Source organism: Magnolia sinica, chromosome 1 (genome assembly GCF_029962835.1).
Source record: "Magnolia sinica isolate HGM2019 chromosome 1, MsV1, whole genome shotgun sequence".
Lineage (NCBI taxonomy): Eukaryota > Viridiplantae > Streptophyta > Magnoliopsida > Magnoliales > Magnoliaceae > Magnolia > Magnolia sinica.
In genome coordinates this window covers 1,746,726-1,762,915 of record NC_080573.1, presented here as the reverse complement: position 1 = coordinate 1,762,915, position 16,190 = coordinate 1,746,726, and the positions used below count along the sequence as shown (strand labels likewise).

The following is a 16,190-nucleotide window of genomic DNA, read 5'->3' as shown; positions in this document are numbered from 1 at the left end:
GGTAGGATGCGAGCTCAAAATTGAGGCAGATCCGACGCTCTAGGTGGACTACACTAAATACTAAGCTTGGGTTGTATTAATGTCCATTGAATACACAAGGCATTAAATGCAAGAGTTATCTACGTGGGTGCACTAGAGCGTTGGATCTACCTTATATTTGGGATGAACAACGTTAATAAATAAATAAATAAATCACGGTGGGCCTCACACGGATCTAATCGCTTAAAAGTATGAGCACGTGCATGTGCTGTATCCATACCGTCCAATCATTTTTAGAGACCGTTTTATGGCATTACAAATAGAATGAGATAGACCTAAAGTTCAAGCGGACCCCATCATAGAAAATAGTGGGGACAGTGACATCCACCGTTCAAAACTTCTTAGGGGCCAGAGGAATGCCCTTACCTAATTTTTCCAGACGTGCGGCCCACATAAGTTTTGGATCTGCCTCATTTTTGAGTACACATTCTAAGATGATATGGAAAAACAGATGGACGGGGTGGATTTATCATAGACATCACGGTGTGCGCCACCTAGCTTTGCATGGAAGGAAGTTGCTGCGGATAGCTTTGGCCGCTTAGGCAACACCTAATCTACTTCCTATGTTCTCCAGATTGAAAATTCGATGTAACCAACAATCGGTAGACGTCCACTTTTTCATTTTTTTAAAAAATGGCCCACCGTGATGTGTTCATGAGAACCACTTAAGTCATTAGATGTGTAATGCTATGTTGGGCTCGGAGCTAAAAAATCAGGCCATGCAACGATTTAAGTGGGTCATACCAATTGAAACAGTAAGGAGAGACGTCCAACCTTAATTTTTACGTGGCCCAACATGATGAGCATGTAAGATTTACTCCAACCATTAGCTGCCGCACCAAATGTTAGTCCTCTGACCTAAAAATCAGGCCCAAGTCCAGGAAAGCACCGATTCTGAACCTGACCACGTTGTAAAATGGGTCCAGTCTTTTAGGGCCAAGAAAGGCCCAATTAATAGTTCATCAAGCCCCAGGCTGGCCCATTACATCATTTCTACATGTAAATAATTGTTACTCGTGGATCTGTATACAACCAATGTACCTCTTTTCTTTTTTTTCTTTTTTTTAAAAATTATTTTATGAGGCTGGGACCAGACCTGGTTCATTGATGAACCAATGAGCTTGATTCGAGCTCAGCTTGATTACTCTTCAGACGTTGATTTTAGACCTGAACGACGAGCCTAGAAGTCTACGCTTACGATTAACCTATGATGGCCAGGCCCAATAACCTACAGGCAGGCCCGCAACATTTAGACATCCTTCAAACGCCAACTTGGGACTGACTGAGTATTTCCGCCTCCAAAACAGATATACCAAAAGGACTGTCTAAGATTTTTGGGCCCAACAGTGATGTATGTGACATATCCTGCCGTCCATTTGTTTTGTCGGAACATGTTAATGCATGAATCCAAAAAGAAGGTAGATCCAAAGCTCAAGTAGCCCACATCAAAGAAAACAATGGTCTTAAAATGTCCACCATTGATGGAGTGTTTCCTTCCTAGGGCTCACATTGATATTTATTTGTCATCCAACCTGTTCATTTCGTCACATATACATGGATAAGTGCAAAACACAAATATCAGCTTGATCCGAAACTTCTGTGGCCCCCAACGGTAAGCGTTCAATTCCCACTATTTGGTGTGGTGTGGTCCATTTGAACTTTGGATCTACCTCAGTTTTGAACTAAAGCTCTAAAATCATATGGAGAAATGGATGGACAGTGTGGATAATTCACATACATCAAGTGGGCCCTAGATTTCTTTTCACCCCTTCCCCATTTTAAAGTGAAAAGACAGGCCGTATATTTACCCATTTACAATTACAATGATTTTCTGTATATTAACATGGGTTTGAATTTAATTATTAAATTAACCTTAATATTTCTAAGTAGTGTACTTATATAATCTTTGACACAATAGTTGTAAAAGCCCGTTGAAATATATACTTCGCTTGAAAAGGATGAAATTTCAAGTCTCGTATGGGGCACAAGCACAAGATCACATCCGAGTGACTAACCAACAAATTTTTAACCATTGATTTACATGGATAATGTTTGGATGACATAGGTTATCCTATTAAAGTAATTACAGTGATGCAAATAAAATGATTGTTTTGATATCATCAATGGGTCATGTGCCCAATAGCCTAGTGACATACGTGTTACACATGCAACTCTTGAAAGGATTTTAGATGTAATCCAAGCTTCTACCTTGAATTTCAAACCCCCTTTTTAACAGGATTTGAAATTCCTTGTATTTAAAACCCACAATTATCTAGAAGTGTTTTGAGTCAATTTTGGTGATTTTGCTACTTTTGGTGACTTTACTAGCATTTGAAGTAAATTCAAGTTAGGAATTTAAGGCCAGTATAAGCCTCATCAATTTGTTTGTAAGAAGGGCAACTCATTTTAATCAATTTTATTCAACTTTGAGAAGTTTTCTTTTCTTGTGGATGATCTTTTTTCCTTCTCCCTTTGCCTTTGAGAAGTTTTCTTTGAATGTCGCTAGACATAGCCCTTCCAAGTTGGGGTCTATTGAATTAACAATCTTAAAAATCTGATCACTAAAGCATATCAAGTTAAAAGTCTTGGATACTAATTACAACTTTACAGCCATTTGGGAGCTTGTATTTCTAATGCTTAGATTTCGAATCAAGGTGATTCAAAATCCTTCACTTATGTTTGGCAACTTGCATTCAAATTGCACTGGAATCCAAAAATAACAATGCATTGAAATTATGTAGTATATTAATGGGATATTGAATTTGATTAGTAAATCAACTTTAATATCCCTAATTAATGTACTTATGTAATCTTTGACACAATGATTGTAACAAGCCCACTAAAATATGTACTTTGGTAAAAAATAATGAAATTCAAAGCCTCGAATGGGCCACAAGCATAGGATCACAACTGATGAACCAACCAACATTTTTTTAACCATTGATTTATGTGGCTAATTTCGATTGCTCGGATCATTCTATTAATGTAATTTTAGTGATGCAACTGATAATATGATTTTTTTTAAGGATATCATAAGTGGGCCATGCGTGCAATGGATGATTAGACTAACAATAATAATGTTACACACATGTGACTCTCCTACCTTTAAAAATGAGTAAAATAGAGGATTGACAATTTCAACAAAAATAAGAGACTTCAAAACTCAGCAAACTGAGTATTTAAAATCCACATAGCTTCCAAATACTTCCTAATCCACATTGCCAAATGATCCCTGGATTTTGAATCCATTTAATACCCCCAGAATCCATTCAATACCCCCATCCACGACCCCTTAATAGGTTTATAAATTAAGATTATATGAATACTTTAAATGGTATGAATCAAGGAATAACGATATTTCATTTGTCATCAATCTTGTGGAGATACTAGCCATAGATTCAAAAAACCAAAATCCAGACAACCAATCCACTCACCCAAACAAAAAATACGATCGTCCATTTCTAAAGTTTAAGCCGTGGACATGCGCCCGGTATTAGTTCGCGCCGGCAAAGGATCCCCTCCAACGTCGGCTTTGCTCCAGGAAAGACATAAAAGGGTACAGAAAAATGGATGGATGGTTTGAATTGTACACATACAACAGGGTGGGTCCCACGAGTGGAGCACCTATTGTTTGGAATGTTACTAGTCCAGGCTTGTATCACTTTATGAAAAGTTAAGTGCAATGAATGCCATGGTACTGGGTGGTGTTCAATGGTGGACGTTTTTGTCTCCAACCATTTCCTACAGTGTGGCCCACCGAGAATCTAGGTCAGGCAGATTATTGGGACCAATGCCTAAAATGGAATAACCAATCAGATGAACAGTGTGGATTCTCACAAAACGGTGGATCCACGACAATATGTATCAACTAGATAGTTATGTTTTCACTTTACATAGGCATACATGACAATACTAATAGATTAGATGGCAATAAATGCCATGCTATGGCTATAGGAATATTTCAATGGTGCACGATGGTGACCACTGTATTTCATTTTCCGCTTTCTCCTGCATAACATGAAATGGGCATAAATGCTTGGATGAAGACCATCCATCCACCAAACTTGAAAACCCATGTCCCAAAAACAGAAATCAATGCTTCTCTACTTATTACAAAGTCTACATGATCCTTTGGAAAGTGCAAAAATTCGACAGGTTATATGAATCAAAACAAATCCTAACTTAAAATGCTGAGATGAGTGGGTTATACCTGAAAATGATAGCCAACAAGAAAGTCATTGATGGAAATAAGTTGGACATGACATATACAAATGTCGATGAAGTTCGTTCTCGTCATCCAGTATAATACAATATCCTAGCAAGCATAACCCTGAAACACACCATAACAGAAAAAAAAAAAAAAAAAAACCCCTCTGAAAATCATGGGTATTAAAGACTGCATTTAGTTACAAATTTCAGCTGAGTTGGGAACATCGATTCTGTTTTTTGATAACTTTTGGGAATGCATGGTCCATTAAGCAAAAGAGCTTGTATAAGAAAGTTCAGTGATTTTATTTCCAGATCGCTATCTATAGCACCTGTCGTGTGCAATGGGTACAAAACCTGCCTATCATGTTGTGTGTGACATCTACTTGGTCTGCATCTCATGTGAATGAATGGTCCTAATCATAGGTGAAGATGCTTTCATCATGAGGCCAGTGTGACAAAGGGTCTTGGACCACCAGCATGTCTTTCAACTTTTTGTTAGACACCTATGCTGCATACATGGCTTCATAATTACCCTGAGTAGATAAGCACACCCATCTGATTAAGAGCCTTTGAAATGGACGATAAGACCATTTTGCACTAACCATCCCTTTTGCTACAAATGAATGGTCATGGAGTGTCATACCACATCAGAGTGAATAAAACTCTTACACAATAGTGTGGTCCACAAAGCTTTTCCAGCACCACCAAGTGACAATGTTGGTGAGTGCTAAAAAAGCCAGCCATGTGTATGTGAAATCCTATTCTATCAGTAGATGTGCCTTGAATTGAATATTCTTACAGTTTTAGCTAAATTGTCGAGTGCACAAGATACTGTTATAGTCCATCATTTCTATTATCTTGCTTCACCATGGAATGTCACATTGATGATTTTATTGTAGGACATTTTCTGTAAGTGCCGGTTCTTCATTTTTATCCCCATTTTAAAAATGGCTCCTACCTTTATCTTTAGAAAAAGCAAAGCTAAAAGAAAAAGAAAAGAAAAAAAGAAGGAAGGGCATCTTTATCTGTTCATGACCCCATGTTTTTAGACCTTGTTTTCAGCTCAAGCAAAAGATTTTTCTTAAAAAAAAAAAAGAAGAGAGAGAGAAAAGAATCATCCCAAAAGCAGAAAGAACTGCATCATCATAATTGTAAAGATACAACTATCTGCATAATATGATCAAAATATACTTCATGTCAGACCTTAGGAAGGTTCCAACAGTGGGCAAACTTGTCAATCTCATGGGACAAAATGGCAACTGATGGTTGAAAAAAAATCAAACCGATAGTACAATCCTAGCTGCCTAACATTTTCTCACTGAATGTGATCCAATGCCATTTTATTTAACTGCCCATTTTAAGGCCATTAATCTGACGAATAGGAATAACCAACCAGTATTTATACAACTGCCCACTGCATGCAACTAGAACCCACATATACAAATCACTTCTGTATTTTGTATCTCATGTAAACGTTTTGAAATGAACAGACCAATACCTTTCTTAAGCATTGAATGTGAGGTCAATCTATCTCAGACAAAGTGTCAAGATCTGAGCATTCCACCTTTTTTTTTGGAAAAAAAAGGGCTTTTTCCCCTGTATCTTTGTTAATTAGCAAAAACAGATATACAAAGACTGGACATTCAGGAGGGCTCCACAGATACATCGGGCCTCACCTATCGTATAGCCAAGATAGGCAGCAGGAAAAGGAAAAAAAGAAAAAAGAAAAAAAAAAAAAGAAGAGAAAATTGGATAGACAAAATGGGCACTTCTCGAGGATGAGAAGAGGGAGACGGGGGACCATGTAGGATGAGAGGTTGAACCTAGCTGCGAAGCAGTCCAAGCTCCCAACCCACTCACTGAGATCGAATCTCTCAACCCACTCCCTGCCTTGCGCTGGAGCTCCTGATAAAAGCCCATACCAGTGCAATCTAGCACAAGGGAGCCTCTAATGTGTCTCGGGAGATTGGCTCTGGAGCGATAAAGGGATTCAGCCTGTTTATCGCTGCCTAACTTTGCTAGAGCATCCGTGACAGAGTTACCTTCACGGAGGGTGTGGGAAAAAAGCAGGTTAAGTGGCCGAATCATGCATCTGAGCATTCCACTTGAACCTGTATGCAACATGAAAATTAAAGCATTTGCGCAAGTATTCAAAAAAAAGCTAAGGTAAGCTAACAACATTTGAACAATGCAAAGAACTCCAGCTGCAGCACCATTCCACATCTAAAATCCTTTAAAATCCATGTATCAGAAAATTGATTTCTTCTCATAGAAGTGAAGATCTGATGTAGTGAGAAAAATTGAAAATTCATATAGTAGACTAAGGAAATAAAATTTCAAACAAAATTCACGATGAATCATTAAATACAAAGAAGCAGAAAATTCAGAATTTCAATCAAACTAGCAGGTCAGGACAGATGCAACCTATTACTATGAAATCTAAAATTTTTGAGTAAGAAATGATAACAGAACAGAACCTTTCTGTAAATCTTCACAATGAGCATATGTTTTTATAATTTTTAGTTGGAATTATAATCTAATGGTACATATCATGTGCCATGCACTCATGTTGCATTGTGCACACTCTTTCTCTATGTTCAAGCAACCACTAATTTTCTTCTTGAAAGTGCTTTAAATTTGTATGAATTGGAAATCTTTCCATCTCTTCCGTTCTGTTTGTTTCATTCTCTTAGCTTCCATTTCTAATGAGTTTTCTCACTGCCTTTACTGTAAGATATGATTGTGGGACGATTCTCATATATCATATGATTTTTTTATATTTTTTTCTGTGCTCTTGACTCTCTTCTCAATATCTTCCAAAGAATCTTATTATTATTCAGCAAAATCCAGAAAATCTGGCTGTAATGCTGTGCATTATAATGACTGACTTTTTTTAAAGCAGCCAAATTCTGGCGTTGTGAAGGAATTCAGAATGAAGCTTGAGGAACAGGGACACATGTGCAAGCAAGACAATGTAAGAGCACATGATGAAAACATAGCCCACGTACAGCTAAAAGTAACTGGATGATTGGAGTGACAGATAGGTTGATTTAAAAAGTTTTGAATTAACCTATGAGAGGCAAGCATAGTCTATCATGCGGCTGAAAATGAAGAGAACACAGACCAGAAAGATATTACGCTTGAGAGTGAGTTTCAGGTGTAAGTTGCATACAAGTGAAATCACTTCTCTTGCTCAGGATTTCAAATGCACTAAAAAAGTTGTGAGTGACGACCTACAGGTGAAATTTTCTGTCCAAACACCACCTTTAAGTGGGTTGCCTGTAAACCCTTACCAACTAATAAAACTTCCAGGCATCCAAATGACCCCTAAATGCACCGGAAAATTGAGAAATCATATGATCCTTGGTCTAAGAATGTAGTGTCCTCAGATAGATGGCTAAGAAAGAACTAGAGTGACAATCTAAATTCAACAGAAAATGCCAAATTTGGGTTGGTGGGTCTTCCCAATCTTGTTATATTTGGGGCATGGTCCATCCACTGTGCGTCTCATCATAGCAACGGTCTCAAAGACTGAACCATTGGCTCCACTTGTACAAATTCAAGGCTTATACAGTAAGTATCCCTGGGCCAATGATCAAATAGTATTTCAAGGAGAAAATCATATAGAGGAGACAATTACCACAGTCAATGCAGTCCAACCATGAAAAAACCCATGCTGTCTGATGGCTTCTCCATCTGGAGACTTAGACATACTTGCCAATAAGCACAGGCTTCCAACTATAGACATTTCCACATTCATGAAGCATGAGCTATGTTTCTTCACCTGCACCAAAAGGAAACAATATGGAAAGGATAGAAGAAAATGGAGAAAATGGAGGAATGTAAAGGAGTCTAACCTGAGAAGCCCACTGACAGAGAGAAGAAGCCCACTGACAGGCTTCCAACTATAGACATTTCCACAGTCATTAAGCATGAGTTGTGTTTCTTCACCTGCACCAAAAGGAAACATTATAGAAAGGATAGAAGAAAATGGAGGAATGTAAAGGAGTCTAACCTGAGAAGCCCACTGATAGAGAGAAGAAGCCAGACAAGAGAGCAAAGAAGCAACTAAAACAGGAATGATTCCATGAAAGAGAACTTGATCTGGGTTAGTGCCACTAGAATCGCTGCCAGAACCTTCTCCAAAGCTTAGAAGTATGGCAGCAATTATTAGTAAGAATAGGGCCCCCATTTGTTTAACTGATTGCTTCTACCTGCAGATTGCACCCAGAAAAAATAGAGTAAAGTGACTATCAGAGAACTTGGTAATTCCCTGAAATTACCTGCAAGCGCATAGCCATTAAAAAGGCCTAGCATCAGCCTAGCCAACAGAAATGCTCAACTCAGAAAATATAAGAAAAGCTTTCTACTGCCTTTGGAACCAATAGGAAATGATTGAAAAGTTAGACATAAGACAGTGATTTACTATCTAGAATGGGCCTAGGAAAATAACCAGTGATTAATAACCGCTACATTCAAAGAGTAAAATGGAGAGAAAAAATCAATCTACAATACATCTGGTAGTATAAACTATAAAGTGAGTCAGGAGTCAACAAAAAACATTGAAACTTATAAAATACTCTTACATGTATCAAGACCAACGGACCAAGTCTATGATTCTTATACGGTTTCCCGTCAAGCTAGAAGTGAGGTTCTCAAAACTCGGTTTTAGTGTGCAATTCAACAACGAATGAAACCAACCAAGCAGACAGTGACTCATCCCAAAACATACATGTTTATGGTCAAAAGTCCAAAAAGAAAGAAAGAAAGAAAGAAAGAAAAAACTGATGGCTAGGATTATCCGGTGGGGCTTCCCCTCCATCGCTTCTCTGCAACACAAGATCCACATGCAAATAGGCACATGTACTAAAATAAAAAAAAAATAAAAAATCCATGAACAAAGACCCAAATGCATATAAAAGAAACACAATTCTTTATCATGTTTCCATTTCCATCTATAATGAAAGTGAGATCTCATGCATTACCTTGTAGAAATCGACAGCAATGAAGTTGGGCCATCGTTTTCCTGCTGCTTCATGACATGTACCAGTCATGCTAGTAAGTGGAGCTGAGTTGTCCTTACAAACTATCGCTAAATTAGGATTGTCAGGGAAATAGTTCTCTAAAACAAGGGATCTTGTTGTTGTGTTCATGGGAGATGATTCCGCATGATTAGGATAAGAACTCGCCTTCATCCTACTGTCACCTTCTGCAGTTTCAGCCCAATCACCAAAACCAATAAAAAGAGAATCAGCAATAGCTTCACATGTTTATACTCCTATGCATCAGAAATTCAAATTGGACAATGCTTCCTATTTTGATGTATTTTATATCAATTTCATTTTATCTCCAAAAGCAAATTGATTCAAGGAGAAAAAACAGAAATTTTATATTTTTACTGAATTTCATTAACAGTGCAGACCTCCTCATGAGGCCGCATTCGCCAACCTGCAGAAAGCATTAGAGCATGCATCAAGCGGTCGACACTAATAAATAGCCAGGCTCGAAAATCACGCCAGTTCACTCGTCAGGTGGAACACATTAAAAAAAAAAACAATGAACATTTTAAAAGAATTACCAGGAGTCCACATTCAACTATAGCACGTGGCCTGCCCAATGAGTGTACAAGCCTGATTCTCAGGCACATCATCTACCCGGCAGGGCCCATGTTATGCATGGCTTTAACATCAGGGATGGATGCATGTGGGCTTAGCAAAGCATGTACTAAATTTCTACAGAAAAAAATCATCCGTCTATCTAAGATAGTTCCACCGCAAGATCTGCATGGGATATACATTTATGAAAGGAGAGAAAACAGGGCTTACATTGGTTTTCTACAACGTATCTCCACTCATAGGCAATGCCTTCAGAAGCCTCCTTGGCCGATTTTGAGGTGAATACCAACAAACGCTGGTTCTTACTAAACATATCATCGATGATGGGCCAATCCTGCCCATTTTTAGGCATCCCCAATACCAGAAACCAAAATTTCCTAAGGCCGGCGGCATTGAATACCTTAGTTAGGCCTTGAGGTGATGTGACATAATCTTCTATGAAGATCGTAATGATCTCCAAAGGGTTGGCATCAAGGAACAGTTGAATTTCTTTCATCACATTAATAGCAGGTTGTTGTTAATCAGATAGGTCAATCAGAATTCAATCATTTCATTAGATTTATATAAAAAGGAATCAGCTGCGACTTACGAATGCTGTCAAATTGTAGCATTGGCCTCCAAAGGAGTGGCACAAACAAATGTCATTGTTGAAGTCGTACATGTCAAGCATCAACCCTCTAACATCATTCTGCAATGATTCAGAGTAGAAATAGCAGCAACTAAAAAAATAACAATATCTTCTCCTTTTTTTTCGTTCCCTTTTTTCTTTTTGCACAAATAATTCTATATTTGTTAAGATGGACGTCTTGTTCATGAACATTATATATTAGCAAGCATGTAAATCATATCTTCTATCTAAGAAGACCCACCTACACATACATACAGATCCCATCTTCAAGATACAAGTGTTTATATGTTGCGTGTATGTGATTTTCTGTTAGTAGAGATTGCTTACGGATTTATTATGGACTCCTAGCTGAGCCCAGGTGATGACTTCCAAGAGCTCTTCTAAGGTTCCATACCCACCTGAAATAGGAATGGAAATAAGAAAACCTGAAGGCTTTAGGAATCTGATTAATTGGGTTGTTGAGAGAAGAAGAATAGAACCTAGTAATGCGATGAAAGCATTGGAATGGTGGGACATATCTGCCTTCCTTTGATGCATGTTGGCCACTAGTTTCACCCTCTCCTTCTGTTTCTCCTGTAATCTGCCATTAAAGAACATCTTTCAGTAGCATAAGAAAATGAGAATAGATGAAAGATGCAAGAGAAGAAAGGCATATCTACTTACTTCTTTGCACTTGAGAGTCTTCGGTATGATCCTACAAAGAAAAGCCATCAAAGAAAAGGTTGAAAAACGTTCATTAATCCAATGAAAAACAAAACCTATATAAAAAATCATTCCTTTCTTTTATGATTGTGTTGGTTTTTCTCACCCTAAAACATGTCCGCCTCCTTTATGAAACGAGTGAGAAAAACTCTGTTTCAACATTAAGAAAAGAGTGGCAAACTCAGCTCCTTTCTTTCAACCAACATTTATGAAAAATTTTGTTTTCTTCATCGAGGAAACAATGATAAAGGTTGATGAAAAGAGTAACAAAACCTTGAGGAGAAAATAAAGTGATGATGGAATGATTAATGACCCAGTCGTGATTACAGGATTCAAATGTCTAAAAAGCAAGACATGCACACATGCCAATATGTTAGCATTAATATTATAAAAACCTATGTATCAAAAAAATATATTATAAAAACCTAGAAAAAAAAAAAAAACTAATAAGCTTTTATTCTCTTCACAATTTGTTGAGAGAAACCAAGAAGACAAATAGTTTGATCCGGATCCAAAAGAAATAGTACCATGCCTGATCAAATGGCACCTAATCATCACATCAAGGATTAAAATAGTTTGTGTGATGACTTCCAATGTGTCCACATGTGCAAACATGGGTAGAAGCCCGATTGTCAAAATTAATTCTAGAGCATTTAAGCAACCATGAAAGGTAAAGATCAATTAGTACAGGGTGCATAGGATGAGATTTAGCTTACCGGAATGATTAGCTTTTGCCCCCAACGATGGAATTCAATTCTCCAAAAGGTTCCCTACAAGGACAGTTCGAGTCTAAATACATTGAGCATGACGAAAGTAAAAACAAATCTCAGCATGATAAATGGTGCTAATTCAAGGTAATTATGAACCATGAACCAAAAGATGATTTTTTAGAAATTGAAACGGGAATTGAAAAAATGACAAAATGACAAAATGACAACGAAAGCAAGAAAAGAAATCACATTTAGATACAAATGGCAAAACAGAATACCTTTGATAAAAACAATATTGTAATGAAATCCCAATTTCCTAGTATTCATGTTGAGAAAGTAGCCCTCAAATTACAGATAGATTCTTTTCAAATCCAACTTGAAAGTAATGCAATTGCAATTTAGAGCATGGTTCCTCAATATGAATGCTGAGGAAGGTAATTACAATTAGGTTGTTTCTGCTTCATTAGTCTGAATGGACTACTGAATATTTTTCTTGTCTATTTTTAGTGATTTTCAGCTCCATTGCTGAGCATTGGAGGAAAGTCGATGTGGGTGTCGTTGTTTGCGGCCCGCCAAGCCTTCAATCAAGTGTTGCAGCAAAGCGCAGATCATGAAACGCCCCACCCAAAGACACAATATTGTCCGCTTTGCCCAGAGGGCTCACGGCTTTGTTCTCGGGGTTGCCCCCAAAACGCGTTATATCCTTAAGGTACGAACCCCACATATAACCACCACAACTTCCTACGACTCTTCCGATGTGGGACAAGTTCAACCCCACTGTGTACACAATAGGTTGCCAACACATTAGCCTGCCAACCACTGGTAGCTCGTCCAGGCCCTTAGGACCCACCCACATCAGCGTCCACCCACATGCGCCCGCCCACATGTGCAACAGTGACGAGGCGTCACAATATCGCCCACCGAGGGTAGAGCCGTCCTCGGCTCTGATACCATATGAAACGCCCCACCCAAGGACACAATATTGTCCGCTTTACCTAGAGGGCTCACGGCTTTGTTCTCAAGGTTGCCCCCAAAACACTTTGTATCCTTAAGGTGCAAACCCCACATATAACCACCACAACTTCCTACGACTCTTCCATGTGGGACAAGTTCAACTCCCACTATGTACACAGTAGCCTGCCAACCACTGGTAGCTCGCCAAGGCCCTTAGGCCCCGCCCACATACGCCCGCCCACATGTGCAACAATGACGGGGCATCACAATAAGGAACTTCAGTGATTTTATTTCCAGATAACTATCTATAGCACTTGTCGTGTGCAATGGGTACAAAACTAGCCTATCATGTTGTGTGTGACATCTACTTGGTCTGCATCTCATGTGAATGGATGGTCCTAATCATAGGTGAAGATGCATTCATCATGAGGCCAGTGTGACAAAGGGCTTGGACCACCAGCATGTGTTTCAACTTTCTGTTAGACACCTATGCTGCATACATGACCTCATAATTACCCTGAGTAGATAATCACAGCCATCTGATTAAGAGTCTTTGAAATGGACAATAAGACCATTTTGCACTACCGTCCCTTTTGCTACAAATGAATGGTCATGGAGTGTCATACCACATCCAAACTGAGAGTTGGATCTACTTCATTTTTGGGATCATGCACTAAAATGATCTAGAAAAATGGATGGACAGAGTGAGTAAAACTCTTACACAATAGTGTGTAGTGTGTTCCACAAAGCTTTTCCAGCACCACCAAATAACTATGTTGGTGTGTGCTACAACAGCCGACCATGTGTATGTGAAATCCTATTCTATCAGTAGATGTGCCTTGAATTAAATTTTCTTATGGTTATAGCTATATTGTCGAGTGCACAAGATACTGTTATAGTCCATCATTTCTATTATCTTGCTTCACCATGGAATGCCACATGATGATTTTATTGTAGGACATTTTCTGTAAGTGCCGGCTCTTCATTTTTTCCCCCATTTTCAAAATGGCTCCTACCTTTTATCTTTAGAAAAAAGCAAAGCTAAAAGAAAAAGAAAAGCAAAAAAGAAAAAACGAGGGGCTTCTTTATCTGTTCATGACCCCACATTTTTAGACCTTGTTTTCAGTTCAAGCAAAAGATTTTTCTGAAAAAACTAAGAGAGAAAAGAATCATCCCAAAAGCAGAAAGAACTGCATCATCATAATCGTAAAGATACAACTATCTGCATAATATGATCAAATATACTTCATGTTAGACCTTGGGAAGGTTCCGACAGTGGGCAAACTGTCCCTCTCATGGGACGAAGTGGCAACTGATGGTTGAAAAAAAATCAAACTGATAGGACAATCCTAGCTGCCTAACATTTTCCCACTGAATGTGATCCAATGCCATTTTATTTAACTGCCCGTTTTAAGGCCATTAATCTGATGAATAGGAATAACCAACCTGTATTTATACAACTGGCCACTGCATGCAACTAGAACTCACATATACAAATCACTTCTGTATTTTGTATCTCATGTAAACGTTTTGAAATGAACAGACCAATACCTTTCTTAAGCATTGAATGTGGGGTCCATCTATCTCAGACAAAGTATCAAGATCTGAGCATTCCACTTTCTTTCTTCTTCTTTTTTTGGAAAAAAAGGGCTTTCCCCTGTATATTTGTTAATTAGCAAAAAGAGATATACAAAGACTGGACATTCAGGAGAGCTCCACAATTACGTCGGGCCTCACCTATCATATAGCCAAGATGGGCAGCAGGAAAAGGAAGAAAGGAAAGAGAGAGAGAGAGAGAGAGAGAGAGAGAGAGAGAGAGAGAGAGAGAGAGAGAGAGAGAGAGAATTGGATAGACAAAATGGGCACTTCTCGAGGATGAGAAGAGGGAGACAGGGGATCATGTAGGATGAGAGGTTGAACCTAGCTGCGAAGCACTCCAAGCTCCCAACCCACTCCCTGAGATCGAATCTCTCAACCCACTCCCTGCCTTGCGCTGGAGCTCCTGATAAAGCCCATACCGGTGCAATCTAGCACAAGGGAGCCTCTAATGTGTCTTGGGAGATCGGCTCTGGAGCGATAAAGGGAGTCAGCCTGTTTATCGCTACCTAACTTTGCTAGAGCATCCGCGACAGAGTTAACTTCATGGAGGGTGTGGGAAAAAAGCAGGTTAAGCGGCCGAATCATGCATCTGAGCATTCCACTTGAACCTGTATGCAACATGAAAATTAAAGCATTTGCGCAAGTATTCAAAAAAAAAAAAGCTAAGGTAAGCTAACAACATTTGAGCAATGCAAAGAACTCCAGCTGCAGCACCATTCCACATCTAAAATCCTTTAAAATCCATGTATCAGAAAATTGATTTCTTTTCATATAAGTGAAGATCTGATGTAGTGAGAAAAATTGAAAAATCATATAGTAGACTAAGGAAATAAAATTTCAAACAAAATTCACGATGAATCATTAAATACAAAGAAGCAGAAAATTCAGGATTTCAATCAAACTAGCAGGTCAGGACAGGTGCAACCTATTACTATGAAATCTAAAATTTTTGAGTAAGAAATGATAACAGAACAGAACCTTTCTGTAAATCTTCACAATGAGCATACGTTTTTATAATTTTTAGTTGGAATTATAATCTAATGGTACACATCATGTGCCGTATACTCAAGTTGCATTGTGCACACTCTTTCTCTATTATCAAGCAACCACTAATTTTCTTCTTGAAAGTGCTTTAAATTTGTATGAATTGGAAAATTTTCCATCTCTTACGTTCTGTTTGTTTCATTCTCTTAGCTTCCATTTCTAATGAGTTTTCTCACTGCCTTTACTGTAAGATATGATTGTGGGACGATTCTCATATATCATGTGAATTTTTTATATTTTTTTCTGTGCTCTTGACTCTCTTCTCAATATCTTCCAAAGAATCTTATTATTATTCAGCAAAATCCAGAAAATCTGGCCGTAATGCTGTGTGCATTATAATGACTGACTTTTTTTTAAGCAGCCAAATTCTGGTGTTGTGAAGGAATTCAGAATGAAGCTTGAGGAGTGGAGACACATGTGCAAGCAAGACAATGTAAGAGCACATGATGAAAACATAGCCCACGTACAGCTAAAAGTAACTGGATGATTGGAGTGACAGATAGGTTGATTTAAAAAGTTTTGAATTAACCTATGAGAGGCAAGCATAGTCTATCATGCGGCTGAAAATGAAGAGAACGCAGACCAGAAAGATATTACGCTTGAGAGTGAGTTTCAGGTGTAAGTTGCATACAAGTAAGTGAAATCACTTCTTTTGCTCAGGATTTCAAATGCACTAAAAAAGTTGTGAGT

General features: G+C 38.3%; 1 protein-coding gene and 1 pseudogene across 1 annotated transcript; both read right to left on the bottom strand.

Moving 5' to 3' along the window:
- Positions 1-5,248: 5,248 nt before the first annotated feature.
- Positions 5,249-8,440, bottom strand: LOC131234762 (UDP-N-acetylglucosamine transporter ROCK1-like). Its single transcript, XM_058231741.1, has 3 exons — positions 8,123-8,440; positions 7,889-8,032; positions 5,249-6,359 (listed from the first exon to the last, which is right to left on the bottom strand). The coding sequence occupies exons 1-3, from the start codon at positions 8,438-8,440 to the stop codon at positions 6,333-6,335; spliced, it is 489 nt and encodes a 162-aa protein (XP_058087724.1). The 3' UTR covers positions 5,249-6,332.
- A 251-nt stretch (positions 8,441-8,691) lies between these two features.
- LOC131234838 (PI-PLC X domain-containing protein At5g67130-like) overlaps positions 8,692-16,190 on the bottom strand; it is a 50,841-nt pseudogene continuing 43,342 nt past the window's right edge.

Coding starts and splice junctions, on each gene's coding strand:
- LOC131234762 (XM_058231741.1), bottom strand. CDS start 8,440: ATGGGGGCCCTATTCTTACTAATAATTGCTGCCATACTTCTAAGCTTT. Junction 8,033..8,122: donor TCAGTGGGCTTCTTCTCTCT/GTCAGTGGGCTT, acceptor CTTTTGGTGCAG/GTGAAGAAACATAGCTCATG. Junction 6,360..7,888: donor GTTGGACTGCATTGACTGTG/GTAATTGTCTCC, acceptor TGTTGCATACAG/GTTCAAGTGGAATGCTCAGA.